The sequence below is a fragment of the Leucoraja erinacea genome, chromosome 4, assembly GCF_028641065.1.
Source record: "Leucoraja erinacea ecotype New England chromosome 4, Leri_hhj_1, whole genome shotgun sequence".
NCBI classification, from domain to species: Eukaryota; Metazoa; Chordata; class Chondrichthyes; order Rajiformes; family Rajidae; genus Leucoraja; species Leucoraja erinaceus.
In genome coordinates, this window is record NC_073380.1 from 540,352 (window position 1) to 566,807 (window position 26,456).

At 42.4% G+C, this 26,456-nt stretch overlaps 1 protein-coding gene across 2 annotated transcripts in view; it reads left to right on the forward strand.

Moving 5' to 3' along the window:
- LOC129696081 (oxidation resistance protein 1-like) overlaps positions 1 to 26,456 on the forward strand; it is a 147,361-nt gene that overhangs the window by 89,765 nt on the left and 31,140 nt on the right. Inside the window, exon 8 of one of the 2 annotated variants that reach the window (XM_055633489.1) lies at positions 1,244 to 1,406. In XM_055633489.1, the coding sequence (XP_055489464.1) occupies positions 1,244 to 1,406 (163 nt within the window). Of the gene's footprint in view, positions 1 to 1,243; positions 1,407 to 18,915; positions 19,153 to 26,456 lie in introns of those variants that run through there. The other variant, XM_055633490.1, reaches the window with a different exon arrangement.

Below are 26,456 nucleotides of genomic sequence, written 5' to 3' on the forward strand. Positions count from 1 at the left end.
CCCTTTTCAGCATTTTTCCGAGCTCTCTAAAGTCACGCTGCAGAATATTCATTCCCTTCTTTCTAACATCGCATGTGCCCTTGAGGATTTTCTGCACTCTGTCCGTGACATCCTGGATCCTGGCACCAGGAAGGCAACACACCATCCTCGAATCCCGTCTGTTCCTGCAGAAACCCCTGTCCGTACCTCTCACAATGGAGTCTCCAACTACAATGGCGTTTCCTGACGTTGGCCTCTTTGGTTTTGGCTCAACAGCCCTTTTTGCTTCGCAAGCCAGTCCGCCGCTCAGTGTGATAACGTCTTGTGTCCCGACAGCTTCTAAGTGGGTGAACCTGTTCACGAGAGGTACAACACCCGGGGACCTTTGCATTCCATGTTTCCCTCCCTTTCTCACCGTCACCCACCTTCTCTCTTCCAGTACCTTAGGTGTAACAATCTTACTGTAGGAATTGTCGAGGAACGACAAAGACCACATTTGTGCTGGTGACTCAGCATAGATTCCACCTTTGAGCCCTGGGTGCAAACAGCCAGGATCTGCACTGGTAATCAAAGAGTGACACATGCTGCATCTTGATCCTTCTCCTCCTCTTGTTTATAGAGGTGCATAATTGGTTCCAGGTTTGTGGATTTTATTGGGTCAGAAATTTAACAATATCTGCAATACGAACCTAATATAAAAGAATCAAAAGAGTCAAGACTGTTTATTTGTTTTATGTAGCAGATATGAACCATATCAATTAAATTCTTACTTGGCATTGATATTAATTAATTATTGTAATGAGAACCGAGATACAGTGAAAAACTTTATGTTGTGTCTAGTCAAATCATACCATACACCAGTACAGTCAAACCAGACACGTTCAACAGGTAATGCAAAGAGAATAGGGGTTGGTTGGGGGTGGGAGTCTGGATTTTGTGATGGACTGCGCTACGTCCACAACAGATTTCTAATTGTGAATAATTCCATTGATGCACCAGAACTTTATCCATTGTTTTCTATTCGGCATGGGCAGGTTGGGCCAAACGGTCTGTTTTCAAGCTGTATGTCTCTATCAGCTATTCTCCCTTTCCTTCCCTGCTTTTCTGTGCCGTACTCTTGAGCTGCAACCACCTTGAATCAAATAATTGTTACTTAATTCTGGCCTTTTTATCAACAGGCATCTTGCAATCTCTGTTATCTGGTGCAATGTAGCAGCAAAGCATGTGGTGGCTATTTATTAAGAAGGAACTCTTTGCTTTGCAGGGCCGAGCACCTATATGTTTTCTTCGTACAGTGGTCTCCTGACATTTATGCAAATGAGACTGGAGAGTCGTCAAAGGAACCAGGATTCATGGTTGCCACAAGGAATGAAGAATCTGAAATGAGCGAGCATTCCATCAATGAATTGGCACTAAAAGATTGGGAGGTAAGTGTCTGTCTTGGTTTAGGAAGCTACATTGGAATCCACCTTTAACATATTTTATACATCTTTGCATGCTTTGATTTTAAAATCATTTGCTTGGGGGTGTACTCTTAATATTTCATCCTAATAATCATCTAGAAACCCAAGTTGCTCCAAAGTCGATTGTAGTAAATCATTGTCTATTATTTTATTAATCTATGTAACTTTAAACATCATTATACTTGATTTCGATCTCTGAACTTTTACTTCTGTAAGTCCATATTTAATTGTTTGCTGAATGTGTAGACAATTTTATTTCCGGGGCAGGAAATGTCTCAAGGTTTAAAAATGATTGTAAATATCGAACCTGATCCATAGACAGTATAAATATGCATGTATGCCAAAAAACAATAGATTGTTTTAACTGGAGCAGACCAGGGGCTGATTGAATAACCTGCTCTCATGAGACAAGTCAGTAATTTAAAAGTGCCTGTGAACCAGGAGAAGGATATGTACTGTGAATATTAACGGAAAGTGGCACTCGGGCTAAAGACTGCCATGATCTTATTGAGTGGTGGAGCAACCGCAAGGGACTAAATCATCTACTTCTGATCCTATTTATATTTTTTTTAAGTCCAGGATGTGAATTGTACATCACCTGTTGTATTCTGATAGCCTGCCACCTTTTCCAAATTGAGGCCCTTCTCCCCTACCCTTTCCCCAATGCTCTAATGCACACCCTGTCTGCATTACTCAAAAGTTATCTTTCCACCTAAAAGACAACTAGTATCTCTGACTGAGAAAACATGTTAAAGAAGATGAAAATATCTTGATTTAAATTTGGTTGTCGCTCTCCCAGTCTGGGTTTTGCAATTATTATAAGTTTCACCATTTCTCAGTTGCCTCCTCACCCCATAAATATTGGTGCCTGTGATGGTATTGTGTTGTTACTGTAAATATTGAGTTTTCTTGTAAATGGCACATGGTATTGCTGAAAGACTATATGTTTTGCAATTTGGTACTCTGGATGAATTGTTTGTTGCTATTTGTCTTTGCGATTTGGGGGATGTGTAATGTGAAACTTTTTATTTGGGTTGTTTGGAGTAATGGACCGATAGCTAACTGGGTCAGGGGAAGAAAGGGAAAGATGAAAAATGTCATTTTATATCACTGAACTGTGGAGGTACACCAGTATTGAATTAGACACTGGAAACTATTGGTCTCAAATTGATGTTGCCATTCAGTCCCCAAAAATCAATGATTTGATGTTTAATATGCGCCAAACCTGTTTTCATACATGCCAAAGCTGTTTTCATATGTGCCAATCCTAAACTTCCATAACCTGTCTGTACACTATTTTCTAAAACCTGTCTGTACACTATTTTCTAAACAATTTCTATTTGTGACTTTTTGAATGTTTGGGTACATACTTGCCAAACTGTATGAAGAAATTAAGAATTAGTAACATTCTCCTGCTAAATGCAAGAATAATCAAAGGAGCATGAGGCAAAAAAAACCCCAATGCTTCAGCCTATTCAGATGATCAAAACAGTCCAGGGAATCCAAGATGTCAACCTATATAGTCGATTGTGTCCCATGTGAAATCTCTTTCCTGATCAGGAATTAATTCTTCACAAAAGCATTCAGCCAGGTCATAAGGAATAGGAAATGACATTTATTCCAATGGCTCAAAACTCTGTGGGAAATGAAGAATTATTTTTAATCGAGTCTCCCTATCCTACGCAGGATCATTTCCAAAAAGGAAGAAAGATTCTAAGGGGAGTAGGAGGGAACCGTGGCTGACAAGAGAAGTTACGGATAGAATAAAATGAAAAGAAAAGATGTATAACACAGCAAAGAGTAGCCGGAAGCCAGAGGATTGGGAAACTTTCATAGGACAACAGAAGGAAACAAAACGCGCAATACGGGCTGAAAAGATGAAGTACAAAGGGAAGCTGGCCAGGAATATAAAGAAGGACAGTAAAAGCTTCTTTAGATATGTTAAGTGAAAAAGAGTAGCAAAGTCAAATGTGGGTCCCTTGAAGGCAGACACGGGTGAAATTATTATGGGCAACAAGGAAATGGCAGAAGAGTTGAATAGGTACTTCGGATCTGCCTTCACTAAGGAAGACATAAACAATCTCCCAGATGTACTGGAGGACAGAGGATCTAAGGGGGTAGAGGAACTGAAATAAATTTTCATTAGGCAAGGAATAGTATTGGGTAGGGTAATGGGACTGAAAGATGATAAATCTGCTGGTCTGCATCCCAGGGTCCTCAGGGAGGTGACTCTAGAAATAGTGGACGTATTGGTGATCATTTTCCAATGTTCAATAGATTCAGGATCAGTTCCTGTGGATTGGAGGATAGCTAATGTTATCCCACTTTTCAACAAAGGGGCGAGAGAGAAAACGGGGAATTACAGACCAGTTAGCCTGACTTCGGTGGTGGGAAAGATGCTGGAGTCAATTATTAAAGAGGTAATAATGGGGCATTTAGATAGCAGTAAAATGATTAGTCCAAGTCAACATGGATTTATGAAAGGGAAATCATGCTTGACTAATCTTCTGGAATTTTTTGAGGATGTGACAAGTAAAATGGATGAAGGGGTGCCAGTGGATGTAGTGTATCTAGACTTTCAGAAAGCCTTTGATAAGGTCCCGCACGGGAGATTGGTGACTAAAATTAGAGCACATGGTATTGTGGGTAGGGTGTTGACATGGATAGAAAATTGGTTGGCAGACCAGAAGCAAAGAGTAGGAGTGAACGGGTCCTTTTCAGAATGGCAGGCAGTGGCGAGTGGAGTGCCGCAAGGCTTGGTGTTGGGTCCGCAACTGTTTACCATATATATTAATGATTTGGAAGAGGGAATTAGGAGCAACACTAGCAAGTTTGCAGATGACACAAAGCTGGGTGGCAGTGTGAACTGTGAAGAGGATGTGAGGAGGTTGCAGGGTGACCTGGACAGTTTGAGTGAGTGGGCAGATAAATGTGAGGTTATCCAATTTGGCGGCAAAAACAAGGGGGCAGATTATTATCTCAATGGGGTTACGTTAGGTTGAGGTGTCCTTGTACACCGGTCACTGAAAGTTGGCGTGCATGTACAGCAGGCAGTGAAAAAAGCTAATGGAATGGTGACCTTCATCCAATCCAATCCAACATTATTTGTTAAGCACTTTAAGACAACCAATGTTGAACAAAGTGCTGTACAGTGGAATAAACAAGACATCATAAACAGACAACATAACAGAACATAACATAACAGCTCACATAAAGCGCAAAGATACAACAATAAATTAAAAGACATAAAACATGAGTAAAAATAATAACCACGCAATAAAGCAATCAAAAAAGAAATTAAATCAAGTAAATAAAGTCGACATCTTACTGTGTATCAAAGGCCACGGAGAAGAGATGGGTTTTTAGAAGTGACTTAAAAACAGACAGAGAAGAGGCCTGTTTAATATGGAGAGGCAGATCGTTCCATAATTTGGGTGCCGACACAGCAAAGGCATGGTCCCCTCTGAGCTTCCGCTTAGTTTTAGGCCCACTCAGCAGCAGCTGATTATCTGACCTGAGAGAGCGGGCGGGTGTATAAGGGTGTAGAAGCTCAGATAGGTAGGGCGGGGCAAGACCATTTAGGGATTTAAAAGCAAATAAAATAATTTTAAAATGGATCCTAAACTGAATAGGCAACCAGTGAAGTGAGGCTAAAATGTGCGAAATGTGCTCATGTTTACGTGTGCCAGTTAAAAGACGTACAGCTGCATTCTGTACCATCTGGAGACGGGCGATGGAGGACCCACTAACCCCCACATACAGTGCATTGCAGTAATCCAGCCGAGTGGTAACAAAGGCGTGGATTACCGTCTCAAAGTGCTGCCTTGACAGAATTGGCTTTATTTTGGCCAGCTGCCTCAAATGGAAAAAACTTGATTTAACAACAGCCTTGATCTGACTGTCAAATTTTAGCTCAGGGTCCACTTTAACCCCTAGGTTTGTGATGCTTGGTTTAATATACTGGGCCAGGGAGCCCAGATCTACAGGGGGGGGCCCCAGTGGTGCCACCAAAAATCATTACTTCCGTCTTTTTATCATTAAATTTTAAAAAGTTCAGAGCCATCCAGGCCTTTATGTCGTTGAGACACTCAAGTAACAGTCCGACAGAGTGTTCATCCTTCTTTTTAAGAGGCACATAAATCTGACTGTTGTCTGCATAAAAGTGGAATGAAATTCCATGTTTCCTAAGTATGGAACCAAGTGGGAGCAAATAGAGAGAAAAGAGGAGAGGGCCAAGAACTGAGCCCTGTGGGACCCCACACGAGAGAGGAGCAGAGGAGGAGAGGATTTCAGTATAGGAGTAAAGAGGTTCTTCTGCAGTTGTATAGGGCTCTGGTGAGACCACATCTGGAGTATTGTGTACAGTTTTGGTCTCCTAATTTGAGGAAGGGCATCCTTGTGATTGAGGCAGTGCAGCGTAGGTTCACGAGATTGATCCCTGAGATGGCGGGACTGTCATATGAGGAAAGATTGAAAAGACTAGGCTTGTATTCACTGGAGTTTAGAAGGATGAGGGGGATCTTATAGAAACATATAAAATTATAAACAAGAGAACATGACTTCAGAATTAAGGGACAGAAGTTTAGGGGTAACATGAGGGGGAACTTCTTTACTCAGAAAGTGGTAGCAGTGTGGAATGAGCTTCCAGTGGAAGTGGTGGAGGCAGGTTTGTTGGTATCATTTAAAAAATAAATTGGATAGGCATATGGATGACAAGGGAATGGAGGGTTATGGTATGAGTGCAGGCAGGTGGGACTAAGGGAAAAAAGTTGTTCAACACGGACTTGTAGGGCCGAGATGGCCTGTTTCCGTGCTGTAATTGTTATATGGTTATAAAAGGACTGGACAAGCTAGATGCAGGAAAAGTGTTTCCAATGTTGGGCGAGTCCAGAACAAGGGGCCACAGTCTTAGAATAAAGGGGAGGTCATTTAAGACTGAGGTGAAAAAAAACTTTTTCACCCAGAGAGTTGTGAATTTATGGAATTCCCTGCCACAGAGGGCAGTGGAGGCCAAATCACTGGATGGATTTAAGAGAGAGTTAGATAGAGCTCTAGGGGCAAGTGGAGTCAAGGGATATGGGGAGAAGGCAGGCACGGGTTATTGATAGGGGACGATCAGCCAGGATCACAATGAATGGCGGTGCTGGCTCGAAGGGCCGAATGGCCTCCTCCTGCACCTATTTTCTATGTTTCTCTGTTGAGCCATTTTATTCGAATATCCTGGCACCGTTCAATTACCAATGTCAGATAATCTTGCAGCAGACATGTAATCCGACCCTTCGATTCTTATTTGCAGATTTAACATCTGTAGGTGTGAGGTACATGACCACAGTGTCTTAAAATAGCTAAGGTCCTTCATGCTAAGAATCATTCTCATACCCTTTCCATCAACCAGTTCTAAGGCCACTTTATCATTCAACCTGAAGAAATGGGAGGGAAAAAAAAGGCCCAGTGCAAATTACCAGTGCATGATGAGAAAATGGTGTACATTGTTTGATGAGTCATGTTTCTATTAATGCAATCCCATGACATGTTAGCATATTTGCCATTTCTCTACTTCAATTAACAATGAATTTTCGGTGATTGATGCAAACTAATTATCTCTTTCACTCCTTTTTAAGTATTGTTCTATTGATGTTTGAATCTGGATGTTCAGTTTCGCCATTGTTTGTCCTAGTTAAATACAATTTGGTTTAATTTCTGCTTTCAGGACTTGGGGTTATTTCCTTCAGATAATTCTGGCGTGAATGAATTTCTGAGGTAGCCTTCAGAGAATTCTAGAAATTTGATTCTGGAATTCTATCAAGAATTGTCAGACCTGTTAACTCTCAAGACCTGGTTATTGTGCTTTTCATGCAAGGTACTTTCTGCACAATACAGTTTTTTGGAGGGTGCTGACGTTTCAGATTAGCTTCTAAACATGTCCTTAAATTGTCTGATGCTCCTCAATAAAATGGTTCCTTTCTCTTCAATCATCACCAGGATCCACAAAATATTTTCTCTGACTTCTGCTCATCTGTCACAGTAACAACACTTGAATAGTGTTGCATGCCTGTTTTGGGAGTCTGGCATTTAGATGTGTGAATAATATGACCAGCCTTTCAGAAGTGACTGTGTGTAATTAGAGCATTGATGGTGGAGATAATGGCTTGGGAGAGGACACTGACATTGATTCACCTATCCTGCAAATAGAGAAATGAATCAATGGACTCTTTTCTCAGCAAACTAAAGGATGTACTGAATGTCATTATCGACATCCACTATATCTGAGGGGTGGCTGCAAAGATGTGTCAAGGAAGCTAATCTCTAAGGTGTTCTCATTGACTGATGATGTCAGAGGACGTGTTGTGCAGCAGACCTGGTTTGTGAAGGACCTTTATTTTACTAACGTTGAGGGTAAGGCCCATTCTCTTGTTCACTTTAAAACAAACAAGCCAAGGACTACTCAGAGCTCGAACCTTGAGTGAGGTAGGAGTGATCGTGGTTCTGGAGTGGAGGCAGCTGATGTTAAGCGCTTTCCTATTTGTCCTGTAGATTAGTCCACTCCAGTAGGAAGCTTGTTGGAGGTGAAATATATTGTTGGAGCAAGAAAGATTAAGAATTTTGGAACAAAGATAGACACAAAATTCTGCAATAGATCAGTGGGACAGGCTGCATCTTTGGAGAGAAGGAATGGGTGACGTTACGGGTCGAGACTGTTGTGCGGTCACCAATTCTTTCTCTCCAGAAATGCTGCCTGTACCACTGAGTTACTCCAGCATTTTGTGTCTATATTCAGTGTAAATCAGCATCTGCACTTCCTACCCACGCAAGAGTTTTGGAATAATGACTGCTTTAGTTGATCCAGTTTGCATTAGGATTTGGTCTGAGGTAGACTATTGGGATTATGGCTTGGGTGTCCTCATGTAACAGAGAGAGAATGGAAATACATTTCTGAGGGCACCCATATTTAAGAAGAGTGTCCCACGATTCTTTATTTAGACAAATTGAAAGTGATTGTAACATTGAAAAGTTATTATATAGTGTTTCTTGCTGTACATTTCTAGGGGTTGTCACATGATGAAGGTTCAAGTTCAAGTGAGTTTATTGTCATGTGTCCCTGATAGGACAATGAAATTCTTGCTTTGCTTCAGCACAACAGAACATAGTAGGCATTGACTACAAAATAGATCTGGTGTCCATATACCATAATATAAATATATACACACATGAATAAATAAACTGATAAAGTGTAAATAACAGATAATGGACTATTAATGTTCAGAGTTTTGTCCGAGCCAAGTTCAATAGCCTGATGGCTGTGGGGAAGTAGCTATTCCTGAACCTGGTCGTTGCAGTCTTCAGGCTCCTGTACCTTCTACCTGAAGGTAGCAGGGAGATGAGTGTGTGGCCAGGATGGTGTGGGTCCTTGATGATACTGCCAGCCTTTTTGAGGCAGCGACTGTGATAAATCCCCTCGATGGAAGGAAGGTCAGAGCCGATGATGGACTGGGCAATGTTTACTACTTTTTGTAGTCTTTTCCTCTCCAGGGCGCTCAAGTTGCCGAACCAAGCCACGATGCAACCGGTCAGCATGCTCTCTACTGTGCACCTGTAGAAGTTAGAGAGAGTCCTCCATGACAAACCGACTCTCCATAATCTTCTCAGGAAGTGCTGATGTGCTTTCTTAATAATTGCATCAGTGTTCTCGGACCAGGAAAGATCTACAGAGATGTGCACGCCCAGGAATTTGAGACTCTTGATCCTTTCACCCATCGACCCGTTGATATAAACGGGACTGTGGGTCCACATGCTACTCCTTCCAAAGTCCACAATCAGTTCCTTTGTTTTGCTGGTGTTGTGGGCCAGGTTATTGTGCTGGCACCATATGGACAGTTGTCCCATGATGAAGGTCATGTCTTTTCTACCTTTCCATGGAAGGAATCTACATTGTCTTTTGGGGACTAGCTGCATTGCCAATTGCAAATACTTTTTTCCATATCATGTAGTAGGGAGACCCCCCTGGAATGATTGCAATTCTCTTGAAGTCTGTCAAGATTACAGCAGCTTTGTCATTCTCAGATAAGAGATGAGGTTGTGAATTAATATCAGACATTAGACCCAGCCACGTTTTAGAACTGCAGTTGGGATAACATCTGTCGCAGAGAATCTTGTTGATTAATTGTAATTTAGCTTTTCCAACCTCCTGTTGTCCTGGGGTCGTGGCAAGGGTGAAACAGAGTTTTGTGATATGAAGTTAAGTTAAGGACATTTGACTCCAGGACAGATGATTAACTTTGGAGTTTATCTAAGAGTCTATTTCTTTGGGCTTTGTCTACCATTATAAGATGTTTTTTTAATTTGGGCATTTGGGCATTAGAGATTTAGTTGGAAGAATTTGCACGTCATGGTATCAGCCATGATCACATTGAATAGTGATGCTGGCTCGAAGGGCCGAATGGCCTACCCCTGCACCTATTGTCTATTGTCTATAAGAGTTGCTGGACCGCTTCTGCTCTTTCCACCTATCATCTGTTCTTTGGGTGTATTTTGTCAAATGTTAGCACTTAGGTGCCTTTGAGTTGTTTATTTTTCCCTTGAGACCTAATCGCATTTCCATTCGAGCAATGTGTTTTCAGTTAATTAGCTCCAAGATCTCCTCGTGGTTCTCATCAAATCGGTCTCATTTTGGAACTGGTGGAGAAACCAAGAGCTTTGTCAGAAATGTTACCTCGGTTATTACTGTTGGCTGGCAGTCAAAAGGTTGTTGGAGGCGGTGACCAGAAGAAGTTTGTAGATAACACAAAGATTGGCAGAGTTATTGATAGTGTAAGTAGAAAAGGTAGGTTGGAATATCGGAACACCCCCCCCCCCCCAACTTATAGGAGGACCGTTCAGAAGTCTACTTCAGTGAGCAAATAAAACTTCACAAATTCATTCCTGAGATATTAAGTGTATCTTATGTGGAGAGATTAACGTGACTTCACCAGACATTACAACCTTCCCACAGACTGAGAGGCAGCAAAATGGTAACTGGACAAGCAAACTTTGTGAATGTTGGACTGAAAGAACACAGAGTTTAAAAGATGACGAGTTGGAGGTAGCAGAGAGCGAGGAATTAGGGTAAAAAGAAAGGGATGAAAGATGAGGGATGGTGAAGGAGGAGGCTTGGAGGCAAGGAAGCAAAAGAAGAGAAGGATACGAAACAGTGATTGATGAGAGTAGGTGGGGTAGTGACAAGTGATAGCCGGCAAGATTGTGGACAATAGGGCGAGAGTAGGAGAAAAGAGGCATGAAATGGATGGTAGGATTGAGAGAAGAGGAGGAAGAGGGTGGGGAAATTAAGTGAGAACAAAGAGTGATAAAGAGGAAGGGTGGGAAGTTTGACAATGAAAGGCTACCCTACCCCATTCTTTGTTCTCTTCCAAGTCACCTCGCTTCTCACCGTATGTTTACTCCTCTCCCTGTTTGTACCTGTTCTTCTTTCGGTTTTCCAGCATCTGATCTGTCTATTAAATATTTCGAAACTTCAAAATTATGTTTTTTAGCAAAATGTAAGTGTGGTAAACAGTAACTTCCAATGACAGTACCATACTATTGAATTGAAGATTATAGTTCATGTAGATAACTGGGAAATTATGGAATTTGGGAGGAAAAATAAAGAGACAATACAAATTAAACGGAACAGCATTCGAAGGCTTGCATAGTTCAAAGTTGAGCAGTCACACACATAAATCTTTGAAGGTAGCAAGAAAGACTTGAATTAAAAATCCCCTTTATAAATGGAGGCATTTCCAGTCCTTCCATTGTAGGTCAGTGAAGATCCAAGTCGAGTTATTATATGCACAAGTACAGTGAGGTACATGTACAATGATAAATCATGCTTGATCCTCGCACCTAATCAGATGATAGATAGATAGGTGCCTTTTATTGTCATTCAAACAACTTGGTTTGAACAAAATTGCATTTTCTACAGTTTTTACATTACAAAAAAACCCAAGACCCACACTTAACACAGTTTACATAAACATCCATCACAGTGAGTCTCCAACACCTCCTCACTGTGATGGAAGGCAAAGTCTTATCTCTTCCCTTTAGAAACATAGAAAACATAGAAAATAGGTGCAGGACTAGGCCATTCGGCCCTTCGAGCCTGCGCCGCCATTCAATATGATCATGGCTGATCATCCAACTCAGTATCCTGTACCTGCCTTCTCTCTATACCCCCTGATCCCTTTAGCCACAAGGGCCACATCTAACTCCCTCTTAAATATTGTTCTTCTCCCGCCGTTCAGCAGTCCAACTGCAGTCCCCGGTGGACGATGGTAACTCCTGTGGCCATTTAAGCCACGCCAGGTGATGTTAGGCCCCGGCTCCGTGTCCTTTAAACCCCGCGATTCCAGCGGGAGAAGTTGCCGTAGCGGGAGCTCCGAAAAGCGGTCTCCCTCCAGGGAACTGCGAGCTCCTGATGTTACTGTCCACCGGGCCTGCAGCCGGAGCCTCCGAAGCTCCGAAGACGGGTCACAGCCGCGCATCACCACAGCTCTTCCCGCTCTGAAGATGGCCAGCTCCGCGATGTCGGGTCCGCAGGCTCCGCGACTGGAGACCTCGGGTTAGTCCCCGGGCGGAGGCCGCCGCCGGCTCCTCGATGCTAGGCCCAACGACACCCGAGACCCGACAGGGAAAAAGTCGGGTCCCCGTACAGGGAAGAGATTAAACGGGATGGATAGATCAGGTTTCAAGTATAAACAATTATAGAAGATGGGTGTCAGCGAGGACAAACTCCAGGGTAACCAGTGATGTCACAATTAAACCGATTAACACTAGCTATACTCGGAGATGAAAAGGGTAGAAAAAACTCAACATCCAGTTTCTCTATATTCTATAAATCATGAAATATTCAGCAGGCATGTGGCAGGAGTTGCAAGAAAAATATATTTTTTGATTAATTAAAAAAGCAAATTTAAGAAAATTAACAAAATGCAAAGGGCTGATTAGGAGAATTATATAGTGATTATGGAATTAAAGGCTGTAGGTAGCTGATCCAATTGTATGCGAATGGAATCATTAACTAGCTCTTTCACAGAACTCTTCAACAATCACAATGGTGAAATATCCGCCTATGCTTCTACAATTCTCTGTGATTTGAGTAATACAAATGCTCTGTGTTTCCATGCCAGTTGATATGATTTTGTAATTGACAATTGTTCATGCAATGCATTAAATATTATTTAAATTAACTTTAGGAAGTGTTGATACCATCTATAAGTCAGTATAACAGTACTTTCAGTACTGTTTTTAAAACTGCAAAATACTCTTGACAAGTGATTTGTTCAAAAATGTGCAATAAAATAGCAAGGCTAGTGGCACCAACAATGTGTACATGCATGAGTGCAGTTAAAATTGCTGAACTTCATGCCTGAGATTGAGTTCCACGCAGCAATTGCAACATTGCATTTAAGTACCGGTAATTAAACAAATCTAAAATTAAAAAAAAACTTTTGTTCTCCTAACATTTGAGGAATATAAAGGCTATAGGAGAATACTAAGGAACAAAAATAGGTAATGAAATAGCCTAAGCAGGCAGCTTTAAGCAGAATCCTTATGAGTAGCAATGTTACAAAATTTTGAGATTTTAAAAATCAAGTCTGTAATTTATTCCATCAGATAAAGCATAAAAAGAAGTTTAATTTGACACCTAATTCACTTTCATATCTTCAGTATTAAAAAGGTTATGGCCATTTTCATACTGAAATTAGCATATTTTTCCCTATTGCTTTTACATTGACTTAACACAAAAGCTGTGATCGAGGACAGTCAAAAGCCCATAACTTTCTTAGCAACTGAAAGACTTTCTTAGTAACTGAAAGACATTTTCAGTTATTATAGAATGAAGCATTCTGAAACAAATATGAAACAATCTTACTTAGATGAGTTGAAATTAAAGCATATAATTAGTTAGTTACCTAATTGTAGCTAATTACAAAATTCAATTACTAGATCTAAACATCTATCAATTTCTTAAGAATAGATTAACATTTTTAAATAGCCTAAGTGTTCAAATAACATTCACACAAGAATTCACAATTAACATAATTTTTTAATCCCATTGTCATGGATTTATAGGCCAAATTGATTTAATACCTGTAAATTAATTGCCATTTAAATCATCTTGCGAGTGGGTTTTTCTGGAACGCGATCAATTGGAACGTTGCGGCTCCAGCGCTGAACTTATCGGGCGATTTAAAAAACAAAAATACACAGAACGGCCGTCGGAACAATTCTTCAGCAAAAGCTTGCACTCCAACAAAATATAATACAGGACAAGGTAGGAGAAAACCGCGTTTTACCCCCCCCCCCCCCCCCACCTCAAAGGCGCCAAAATCGCACACAAGGCCAGTGGCAGAAAAGGTAAGTATTGTAACATACCTATTATGAGGGTCGCTTGGGAATAATTTGATTGCTTTGGAGACTAAATGGGGTTTCTAAACCAAGGGGTGTAGTTTGTCTGCAGCATGTCAGTATTGAGATGATGGAAGTCATAGAAACAGGCTCTTTGGCCCAACTTGCCCACAGTGACCAACATGCCCCATTTACACTTATCTCATCTGCCTGCGCATGGCCAATATCCCTTGAAACCTATCATATGCACGAGGTATTGGATATCATGATACACATTGGTGGATAAATCCCCAGAACTAGATGAATTGCATCCTTGATCAGGAAGCGAAGCAGCACACACATGCCAGTATACATTGATGGCACGGACTATAGATGGTTGAAAGTTCTTAGTTCTTAGGAATAAATATCACCAGCAATTTGTCGGGATGCATCACTGCATGGTTTGGGAACAGTTCCATCCAAAACCGCAAGAAATTGCAGTGAGTTGTGAACGTAACCCACACCATCACACAAGCCGACCTCCCTTCTATTGGCTCCATCCACACTTCACGCTTCCTCGGCAAGGTCACCAGTATAATCAAGGAGCAGTCTCCATCCTCTCCCCTCTCCCATCAGGCAAGAGATACAGAAGTTTGAAAACGCATACCTCCAAATTTCAGGGACAGTTTCAACCCAGCTGTTATCAGGCAACTGAACCATCCTCACAACAACTGGAGTGCAGTCCTGACCTCATTAGAGACTTTAGAGGTTACAGCACGGAAACAGGCCCTTTGGGCCACCATGTCCGCGTTGACCAGTGAACATCCCGAACACTAGGGACAATTTACAATTTTATCGAAGCCTACAATTAACTTACAAACCTGTCCGTGTTTGGAGCGTGGGAGGAAATCGGTGCATCTGGAGAAAACTCACGCAGTCATAGGGAGAACATACAAACTCCATACAGTAGAGACCTTTGAACCATCTTTAATCTGACTTTATCTTGCATTAAATGTTCTGCCCTCTTAAGTTTATCTGTATGCCATGGACTGATTGATTGTAATCATGTATAGTCTTTTCTTTGACTGGACAGCACACAACAACAAAAAAATCACTGTTCCTCAGTACATGTGACAATAATAATAAACTAAACTGTACTAAACAAAATGCTATACCAAACAAGGGAGGAGATTGCTGGAGGCCCTGTCGGATATGTTTGTGCGCTTTTGTTGGGCACAGACTCGGTAGTTTTTCAATTCAGATTCTGTAGAAAGGTCCCGACCTGAAACATTGCCTGACCTGAAAGGTCTCGACCTGAAACATCAATACTATCCATGTCCCTCATAATTTTATAAATCTCAGTAAATTTACCCCTCAGCCTCCATCATTCCAATCTCTCCTTATAACTTGGCCATCCAGTGTCGCAACATCCTTGTGAATGTTTTCTCTGCCTTCTCTAGCTTAATCACTTTATTTTATGTGTTGACCAGAACGGTACACTATTCTTCATGTGCACTCACCAATGCTTTGGACAAAGTGAGCCAAGTTGCTACATTGGAAACATGCAGTGGGTCAGGCAGTTCTTTTGAATCAGCTAATCTTTCACATCAGACACTTATCATCAGAACTGGGAATAAAAGAGGGGGGAAAAATTAGTTTTAGGTTGCAAAAATGGTTGGGATGATTGAATTAGAGGAGATACATGTGTTAAATTGCAGATAGGGTTCAGTTAGAGAGTGACAAAGTGTGATGTGTTGCGAAAGGCAGAACAGGGGATGCTAATGGAGAGGGGGGAAATAATACTGAGCATCCCAGGCCTTCCTCCCTCCCTCACCACCTCGTGATATGACAATTCAGCAGGACACAGCGTTGGGGCCCACAACTGAAAAGCACTTTTCATTAATTCAGATCCTGCCCAGCTCTTTGTGGGTATCAGAGTTTCAATACCATAATGGGCGAATTTCATGCTCAAGTTATCCAGGAAAGTTGGTACATACAATGGAAGATAACATATATTTCTATCATTCCTAGAAATATAGTTCCTGTAGTTATTTCCTTTAAATCCATAATCTAATTTCATCATTGTATAATTGGCTTCAATATTTTGCTTAGGTTGTACAGTTCCTTATCATCATGGCTTTCAATTCCTTTCTCTTTCATATGTTTATCTTGCCACTCCCATTCCTTTAATATATTTGTTGAACCAATGGTTCAATGGTTGTTTATTATCGCATGTGCCAAGGTACAGTTCAGTAAAATGATTACCATACGTACAAACAATCCTAGATTAAGTTCAGAATGTATGGAAACATAGAATACAGAGCCGATATTCCTCCTTTTTGCTGTGTATAGAATGTATAGAAACTGCCCAGAGTCCATATGCAAGTCACCAGGTTTTGGCGCTATTTTCAAAGTCCCATTTTCAAGGCCTGTTGCAGCTGTCACAATCTGGATTGGCGTGCGACCTATCGTCCCTTTCCACGCCTGGCCACCTTCAGCCTTTATGCCCTGGGGGTGCTTTCTGCAGCCGTTCTTGAGGGCGCAGGAGCTAAGACCCTGGGTCTTTTTACTGGCCCTTTGTTTAGACTTCAAAGATACAACCTGGAAACAGGCCCTTTGGCCTTCCGAGTCCATGCCAATCAACAATCAACCTGTACACCAGCATAATCCTACACACTAGGGACAATTTACAGAAGTCAATTAACCAACAAACCTGTACATCTTTATAGTGTGGCAGAAAACCGGAGCACCTGGAGAAAAACCACGTGGTCACTGGAAGAACATACAATCTCTGTCCAGACAGCACCTATAGTCAGGATTGAACCTGGGTCCCTGTAAGGCAGCAACTGTTCCCACTTGGTCATCGTCCACTCCCTCCATCCTATTGTCCAGTTCTCCGGTCCTCTGGGACAAACAGGAATCAGTCTCAGTGATTTCCCTCTCCAACCGGGTTCCCAGTTTCGTAGTGGACAAGCCAGGACTGCAGCTCTTGTAAGAATTTTCCTCACTAACCTCAAAATAAAGGCATTGCTTATACTGAAAGGGCCTACTTTTCCTCTTCCTCAACTCTCCACGAGAGCCTTGAAAAATATACTCTAAGCTTGTTTTAACCTACAAAATGATGGAAGTTGTAATAACTGAAGAGCATGGAATCAAAGGCTCGATGAATACACAAATACATGATTGGTAAAATGGCAAAAAGCAGAGAACAGAAAGGTTTTCAGACTGGAGGGATTGGTATTTGGGACCAGGATTGTAGATGAAATGAAACTTGGAACCTAAACTAAACTAAAACCTAAACTACATGTTGAATTCAAGTAATATAGATTTGTTGTAGTAGTTAGCATTCTGTCCTGCAGATGCAGTTTTTGTAGTGAGTAAACAGACATTCCATCATGCAGGTAACTATTTTCTGGTTAAAATACACTATTCTGAATTTCTGTCTGAATTTGGAATTCTGCACAAGCTGACCAAAATGCCTCATCTACAGTAATCCCATCAGTCTACGTTAGGTCCATATCCCTCTAATTCTTTCCTATCCTACCTACTTTAGAATTGTGCCCATTAGTTCATATTGCCTCCTTGTTCTTTATACCAAGATGTGATGCCACATTTCTTAGTACAATATTTCATCTGCCATCTGGCTGCCATACCACTAGCCTGTCTGAATATATTTAAAGTCCAATATAATCCTCCTTCCAACTCAGTCGTATGCCAAGTTTGCTGCCCATTGTGCTGTCAATTGTAAATAGTGTAGGGAGGAACTGCAGATGCTGGTTGCTGGATAGACACAAAATGCTGGAGTAACTCAGCGGGACAGGCAGCATCTCTGGGGAGAAGGAATGGGTGACGTTTAAGGTCGAGACCCTTCTTCAGAAATAAGCGAGTTCAGTATTCTGAACAACGCAAGGAATCATGGGATTTCTCAAAGGTCACAAGCGATAAAAAACTCTCGGCAGCCATGCTGTGGCATGAACACAGACCTGCGCCTCATCTGCAGCCAGGATCGATCCCGGGTCTCCAGCGCCGCAATCGTTGCCGAACCGCCACTCCCCTCCCTAGTGCCCCCTCCTGTCCATCTGTCCTGGGGCGGCCTGAGATGTCGGGAGTCAGATGGGAAAGCGGCGCCGCAGGCAGCGCAGAGAGGCATCGCTAAATCCAGCTCAACTCTGCCTGTCTCGTCAGGTTAACCTACAGGCAGAGTTGAGCTGGACTTTGCACTGCTTCCCTGAAAGTCTGGGCCATTGCTCCCGTCTGACCCCCGACGTCTCTGGCCAACCCCGGATGGGGGGGGGCACTCGGAGGGTGGGGGGGGGGGGGGGTATGGTCCAGTGGCGGTTCGACAGCGATTGCGGTGCCGGAGACCCGGGAACGATCCTGGCTGCGAACGAGGCCAGGTCTGTGCCCACTCTCGGCACAGCTGCCGAGAGTGTTTTTCGCTTGTGACCTATGACCTGGGCATGCGCAGTCAGAATACCGAACTCGCTTATTGTAACTAGTTTGTAGTTTGTTTGGTTGGTTGTTTGTTTTTTTGCACAAAGTCCGCGAGCATTGCCACTTTTCATTTCACTTCACATCTCGTATGTGTATGTGACGAATAAACTTGACTTGACTTGACTACCCTGTAATCCAAGGCGATAATGTAAAGAAAACCCTTTATCGCAACACTGCCTCCTGGCTATCTTCATTCCCATCCGTCCAAGAAAATATTTCTGTACGATTACTGTTGACTATATTAGCAACACTTTACATTTATTTCATATTTGCATTCCTTTTAAACAAAAAAATCTGTGCCCTTCAACCTTGATAACCTTGCGCATTATATAACAAAACGTCTCCCAAACGCAGTGTGGTTGTCAATCGTGGCATTGCAGCCTTACTGTCGTCCTGACTGAAGTTTAGCCCCCTTTGCTCATTCTGTCTGTGGCTTCCCCCAAAAGGGCGATGAGATTCAGGGCACGGGGTGCTGGCACCGCTCTGAATGGGGGGGAGGGGGGGCAGAGCGCTTGATGCCGAGCTCTGAATGGTGTATTCGCGCGTCGCTCAGCTGGCTGGCCGGCCGGACGGGCGCGAGCGAGCGAGCTAGCGACCCCGCCCAGCCAACTGCCGCGGCCACGAGCCCGAGCTCGAGCCGGGCGGACCCAGCAGTTGGTTGGCGGGCGGCGCGAGCGAGGGGGAAGGGTCGCCATGGTGCGGCGGTGGTGCGGTAGCGGCTGATGGTGGTGGACTGAGGAGGGCACGACACGGCGGAACAGCAGGGAAATTATGTCCCGATTCGCTGTCGGCAAGATGAAGACCCCGGTGACCGGACGGAAGGATCCGCGCGTTGGATACAAGTACTCAATGGCAAGTAGATAGATAGGGAGGGAGGGAAGTGGCCGGGCCCGGTTCGGTTCGGTTCGGTTTAGAGATGATGCCGGCCAGCCAGCATGGTGCCGGCAGGGACAGCTGCTCCCTCTCCCCATTCACACTCGTGTGTTGAGGCTGCACTCCGGCGTTTAGCCGAGCGGAGCCGCCTCTTCCCACCCCACGCACTCACTCACTTTGTGGTTGGCACAGTCAACCTTAGCCGGACTTCTGGCACCAAACACACACACTCCCTTTCGCTCTCACAAGTTACATTTACTTCGTAAAGCTGCTTTCCCGGAAACAAAAATGTATCTCAATTGCAAAGCGTGTTTTTTTTTAAATATCTATTGTTTTCGCCGTTTGTGTTTGGAAGTGATTGCATGTATATAATGCCCGTGTATACATAGTAGAACATATAAAGCGTTAACTCATGCACCCAAACATGTTATCCTTTGAGTACAGATTTAAATCCAGCCTTCAGATGAAGTATTAGGAATTAGTAATTCTAATCTGATGTGCCAACCCCCTGCGAATTGATATGCGGTTTGGGGAATTGTTGAAATATACACTAAAATTAGTTCTCAATTATTAGTATGGTTTTTAAATGGTTATTTGGGGGAGAGGGGGTGGGGTGGAATATAAATATGTCTGTTAGTATTTGTTGACGAGTTAGTTCAAATATTATGAATATAATGGGAAGGGGAAGTTGCTTGACAAGGTCCAATTACAGGATGCCTATAAAATATAGGCTCCTGGAATAAAGGACTCCCAAGTCTGAAACTGGTAAATGGTGTTTTTAAATTTGAGAATTTTGAGTTCTGGAATTGCTTAGAGATTGGTTCCAGAACTTCCTGATTTAAAGATGGATGGGCAGGATCAAGTTCAAAATTTGCAGATGACATCTAGCTAGCTGGCATGGTTAATAGTTGTACCTGCAATATAATAAAAGTTGGGAGGGTGGACTGACAATTTGTAAATTATATTGAATAAAGGATGATGAATGTAATTTGGCAGAAAAAAACAAGGCAAACAAATACAGTCTTTGGTATAAAGGTGCGCAGGAATGGAAAGACCTGGTATCTGCGTGCATAAAGCCTTGGAATTGGCAGGACATGTTGAGACAGTGGTTGATGATGTATATGGAATCCTAGATTTCTTAAACCGGGGTGTCGAGTATAAAAGCAGAGAAAATGTTTTTGTAAAACTGATTACACCATAACTATGGGAAGGAGGGAGAAAGCAAGGACCATCTGAAATTGGAGAAGTTAATGTTCATACCGCTGGGGTGTAAACTACCCATATGAGGTGTTGTTCCGCCAATTTGCGCTGGGCCTCACTCTGGCAATGGAGCAGGCCCAGGCCAAAAAGATCGGATTCGGAATGGGAGGAGGAGTTGAAGTTCTGAGATCAGGTTGGTTAATGTGTGAACTGAGCGAAGGTGTTGGGCGAAGTGATCGCCAAGCCTGCGCTTGGTCTCGCCGATGTAGAGAAGTTGACACCTGGAACAGCGGATGCAGTAGATGAGGTTGGAGGAGGTGCAGGTGAACCTCTGCCTCATCTGGAAAGACTGCTTGTGTCCTTGAGGGGGGAGGTAAAGCAACAAGTGTAGCATTTCCTGTGGTTGCAAAGGAAAGTACCGGGGGATGGGGCGGTTTGGGTGGGAAGAGACGTATTGATCAGGGAGTTACGGAGGGAAAGGTCTCTGTGGAAAGTAGAAAGGGGAGGAGATGGGATGATGTGGTCAGTGGTTGGATCCCGTTGGAGGTGGCGAAAATGTCGGAGGATTAATTGTTGTTTGCGATGGCTGATAGGGTGACTCAGCACTTCAACTCCCCATTCCGAATCCGACCTTTCTGTCCTGGGCCTCCTCCATTGTCAGAGTGAGACCCAGCGCAAATTGGAAGAACAGCACCTCATATTTCGCTTGGGTAGTTTACACCCCAGTGGTATGAACATTGACATCTTCAATTTCAGATAGTCCTTGCTTTCCCCCTCCTTCCCCTCCCCTTCCGAGCTCTCCCACAAGCCTACTGTTTCTGCCTCTTCCTTTCTTCCCCCCCCCCCCCCCACATCAGCCTGAAGAACGGTCTTGACTCGAAACGTCGCCTATTCCTTCTCTCCATAGATGCTACCTCACCCGCTGAGTTTCTCCTGCATTTTTGTCTACCTTCGATTTTTCCAGCACCTGCAGTTCTTTCTTAAACACCACAACTAGTGTATTATTGTGACTAAATCCAGTCACTACATGTTAGAAACGATGTGAAGACCCGAAGGAGGGTGAAAAAAAATACTAGAATACTGGGTACCAGGGATCAAAGATTTCAATTCCAGGTTAGACTGGAGTTTTTCTTGAAAGAAAAAGTTGAAGTCAAAAAGCAAAAAATGATGGATTCTGAATATCTTGAATAGAAATAAAAAAACTGTGAAATGGTGGTAAGTTATTTGGATACTATAATTTACCACATTGGGTAGATAAATGGCAAAAGAATCAAAGGGCAATTGATGGGCGTGTGAAAGAGATTTGTTGACAAGGAAATAATTAGATTGTGAATGGGATGATTTGGATTGATGTGCTGAAAGCCGGAATGGACTGAATGACAGCTTCCTCTGTTCTAATCATACAATCAATACTCTGCAGATCAAGCCAAACCTGTTCACATTTGCAGAAGGTTGAAGGACTGCAGATTGTTTCAAAGGCGTGTGTAGGAAAGTTTTTTTTGACTATGCCGAAAACAGATAATCCGGCTTTAAAAGAGAATTTGATAGGCATTTAAGGTCAAATAACGTATTGTACTGCGGGGGGGAAAATAGGTAAATGAGACCAATTGGATTGTTTTAAGTGGCTGGCAAGGACTTAGTGGGGTGCATGGTCTCATTCTATGTAATGATTGTGTCAACTTTTCTGTCCTCAATAATGGTGGGGTTCAGCATGTGACTAAAAGGCCAAATGTCTTCAGCAATGATCCATTTTGGCTTTCTTATATTGCATCATGATGGAAAGCTGCAAAGAGCCTGAAGTAAGGTCAATACTTGAGCCAGAATACTGATTTTTTGCAAACGCCATCTGGTTTGTGAACATGCAGCCATTCTAGGAAATCTTGTCAATTCTGGAGTAGATTCATTTGCTGCAGCAATGCCAAACAACATGGATAAATGTTGTTGATTTATATCTATCAAAATATTAGATGACTATCTACCAACCTCTGTGTGCGGCAGAGTTTATTTCTATTTGGCTCGAGTCAATTGATATCCTGGAGAGAAATGTGGTAAAAATATAATGGGACACAAATTACCAATTTAAGCTTCTGTTTGATATCCTTTGTATTGATGGTAGATAATTCACTGGGCTCTCTCCAATATATTTACTGTCACAGAAGCCAGGCTCCAGACAATTTGAAAGATCCATTTCACTTGTTGCAGGTCCATAAGTATATTAACCTTTATGCTGAAGACATACTCTAGGTTGAGCTTTGCTTCCACACAAATTGGACCGGGACATGTTACAGCAGCAATCTCCATCTAGTAATGTGGGAAAACTGCCTGAGTTTGCCCTGTCCATAAAACATAGGTTTAATGTAATCTAGCCAAACAACCTCAACTACTTAACTTGTTTTCACTCTTTCCCACTTCTGAGGAAGGGTCTTCAACCTGAAATATTAACTCCACTCCCCTTTCCTTACATCCAGTCTGATGGAGTAACTGTATTTCTGTTTTTATTCTAGATTTTCAGCATACGCAGGGTTTGTTTTAGTTTACCTTCTCCCATCAGCAGGATGTTGTTGCACATCATTTGCTCATCAACAACCTGCTGACCAGTATAAATAAGACCAGAAAATACTGTCAATACTCAGTGTGTTAGACAGCATCTGTGGAGCAGGAAACAGAACTAAACTTTAAATTCAGTGATCTTTCATCAGAACGCTCTGGCCATTCGACAGACTACCTGACCAATGCTCAGTTTGACATCTGCCAAGTTCTATCAGTTTCCAAGTTAATAACTGCCAGGAGAGCTGTAATTGGAGATAAGATGATATATAGAGGGTCATTGACCGTCAGACATCATGGACTCTTGATAAATTTCATCTGTGCGAATCAGGGTGCAGATTTTGCTTTGACTGTGGCAGGTAGTAGGTGGACACAGGAGAGTGGGGGGTTGATAGACAGATGATTGGAATTAAAGCCAGCGATAGATGCAGAAGATGTGGCATAGACTGAAGAGTTGCAAATTGTGAGGCCAAAGGAAGGAATGTAGGAGATGGGAGAGGGGAGAAATAGTTGGGAGTCCAGGTGGGGTGGGGGGGGGGGGGGGGGGGGGGGGTTAGGGGGTTAGGGGGGGGGGGTAGGGGGGGGGGTTGTCAGAGGTTAACACAAATTGGAGATTTCAATTTCCTTACCGTTAGGTTGTAAGCCACCCAAAGGGAATATAAGGTACTGTTTCTCCAATTTGCTTGATGTCTCACTCGGGCAATGGAAAAGGCCCAGGATGAATGAACCGAAGAGCTATGGAGGGCGTGGCCTCTGCGGAAGGCAGAAAGGGGTGGAGATGGTGGTGGGATCACATTGGAGGTGACGGAAATTTCAGAGGATGACATGCTAGATGCGGAGGCTGGTGGGGTGAAAGGTGAGGTGCATTGGCATTGTATCCTTCGGACTGGAAGGAGCAGGAGTGAGAGTAGAACCATAGGACACAGGAGGTGTGGGTGAGAAATCCATCTATGACAGAAGGGGAAACCATGTTTACTAAGGAAAGAGGACATCTCTGTTGTCGGAGAATGGAAAGTCTCATCTTGTGAGCAGATGCGACAGAGAGGGAGGAATTGAGATTTGACTGCTGTAATTCCTACATGGTGAAACCAAAATGTGTAAAAATGGCCTTTCTTAAAACCTGACAATGTGCACTTTAACCACATGTGATTTTTTTTTAATTACAAATCTCAAATTGTGGAATACAGAGGCAAATAAATAAATGATGTCCCAAACATTATAGAGGGCACTATAAACAGAAAGATCTTCGGGGACAGTTTCCTCAGCCGGTGACATTGCTGCAGTGGTTCCTTGCTCAATTGATATTCAGTTGTTTTCCTTATTAACAGATAATGAAATAGTCCATGCTCACATTTGGCTACAGTTGATAAGAAGCAAATAATATTCATGTCACAACGTCCAATCATGGATGAACTCTTACAAGATAACATGCCACCATATATTTTTGACATTCAGTAATATTACGATAATTCCAGCATTCAACATTTGGCTTAGCCACACACATTCTGACTTGGCTCTTCTGATGTGGAAGTAGATGTGCTTGACACAGATCATCCACTCTGTCACCTGCCCTTTTATCCTCAATATTTATGTGGCTGCTGTGGTTAGATTTCTGGCCAATTACATTTTAACTCTTGGTTTTTTGGTGAAGGCACTGCCGTTAAATGCCATGGGGATGTGGTTTGGCTCGATGTGATAAAGAAAGTTATCGCACTTCTGATACAAAAAAAGTGAGTTACCAGAAGTTGTCAAATTCGATACAGTCTGAAAGTTTGCAATATGTCTGGATGAAAGATGAGGTGCTGTTATTCAAGCTTACACTGGGCCTCAATAAAACAGAGTAAGAGGCTACAGAGGTTACAATATCTCAATATTGCCATCCTACTCCCAATATTAAATTCAAAAGTTCAGGCAATTGTGCTTTCTCTGTTGTATCTAAACTAGTCAATTCAGCTCAACGTTCAGTTGTATCAAAACTAGTCAATTCGGTGAATTCAGCTGCAGTTTGTCCATCTGCAAATTGGCTCACATTTCTTTCTCCACTGAAGCCTGAAATGCCGAGCCTTTCTTACAGCTTTATGTTTCCTGGATTTAATCTACTCGCAGCTCATCACCACGGCTGCATCCTACCAGAGAGATTCTCTTTTGGACCATGCATCCCACCCCAATCTCTCTGCAACATCAAACTAACTTGTTTTCTTTCTTTCCCAGTTTTTATGAAAATTCTTCAACTCTGTTTCTCTTTCCACTGATGCCAATTGACTTGCCAAGTGCAAACATTTCCTCTTATTTCAGATTTCTAGCATTCGCAGTTTTTAAACTGTCATCTCTGTAGCTTAATATCAAGTTTAACTTCAGCACTTCCCAAATTTAGCTGCAATAAATATTCTATATGAGCTCTAGCAATCAGCAATTGCAAAACAAAACAAAACCATATAATTAAACATTGGTATGAGCCAAGGTTGTATCAATTTATGGGTTTGTCGTAGCAGCACTTTAAGGGGGTGGTTGACAGGTTATTGACTAGGATCTCATAACTGTAAGTAGTTGATGCTTAATTTTGTTTTAAATCGAGTATCACAACAACAAAACTGACTACCTAGATTTAATACTTAAAAGTAGGAGAGCAGTGTAATGTATTCATACATATTCATGTATATGTTAATGAGTTGGTGTTCAATATAAGCAGGGAATGTTGGGTAATAAATCTCTCTCGTGATCCAGGCAACCAGCGTGTAAGTTGTTATTCATTCTGCCGTCCGGAATATAACAATAGTTACAGTATTAAATTGTAAATTTTCCAAGGTGTGTGTAGGATAATGTCAGTGAGCGGGGTTTGCTGGTCGGTGTGGACTTTGGTGGGCCGAAAGGCATGTTTATGCGCTGTATCTGTAACCTAACCTTAAAAAAAACTGAGGTGCATCGGCACTTCTTGCAAAAGGAGATGAATCTTTGGTGTTCCCTCCCCGGAGGGATGTGGAAGGTATTTAAAGTGTAGTGGGTAAATCTTTGAATGATCAGGGAATTGATGCTGTCAATATAATGCCATTATAGACAGATGCATCGGCTGCAGGTAGTTTGGCAAAGACAAAATAACATTGGTTAATGAAAATCAAAAAGCTGTAAGTGTTGGAGATTTGGAGGAAAAACATAGCAAATAATGGATACACATCAGACAATGTGGAAAGAAAAACAGTCGACGTTTCATGTCTGGGAACCTTAAAAGTCTGGAAAACGTCACTAGTTTTAAACTGAAATGAGGTGTTCTGACGATAGGTTGTGGTCCTAAAATAAAGAGATTAACAGATTTTCTTTGCACAGGTGCTGTCTGGCCTGGCCTGAGATTTCTATCATGTTTGTTTTTGTTACTTGAACCCTCATGTTGGTTTACTCACTACCTGCTACACAATCAGTCTGGTAGATATGTCTTTCAGTACTCAGCAAGATTGGTCCATGATGGTACTTCCAATCCTCTTGCTGATGGAAAATAAAATCCAACGTCAAGAGAGCATTCTATGTCCTTGGTACTTTTTGTGCTTT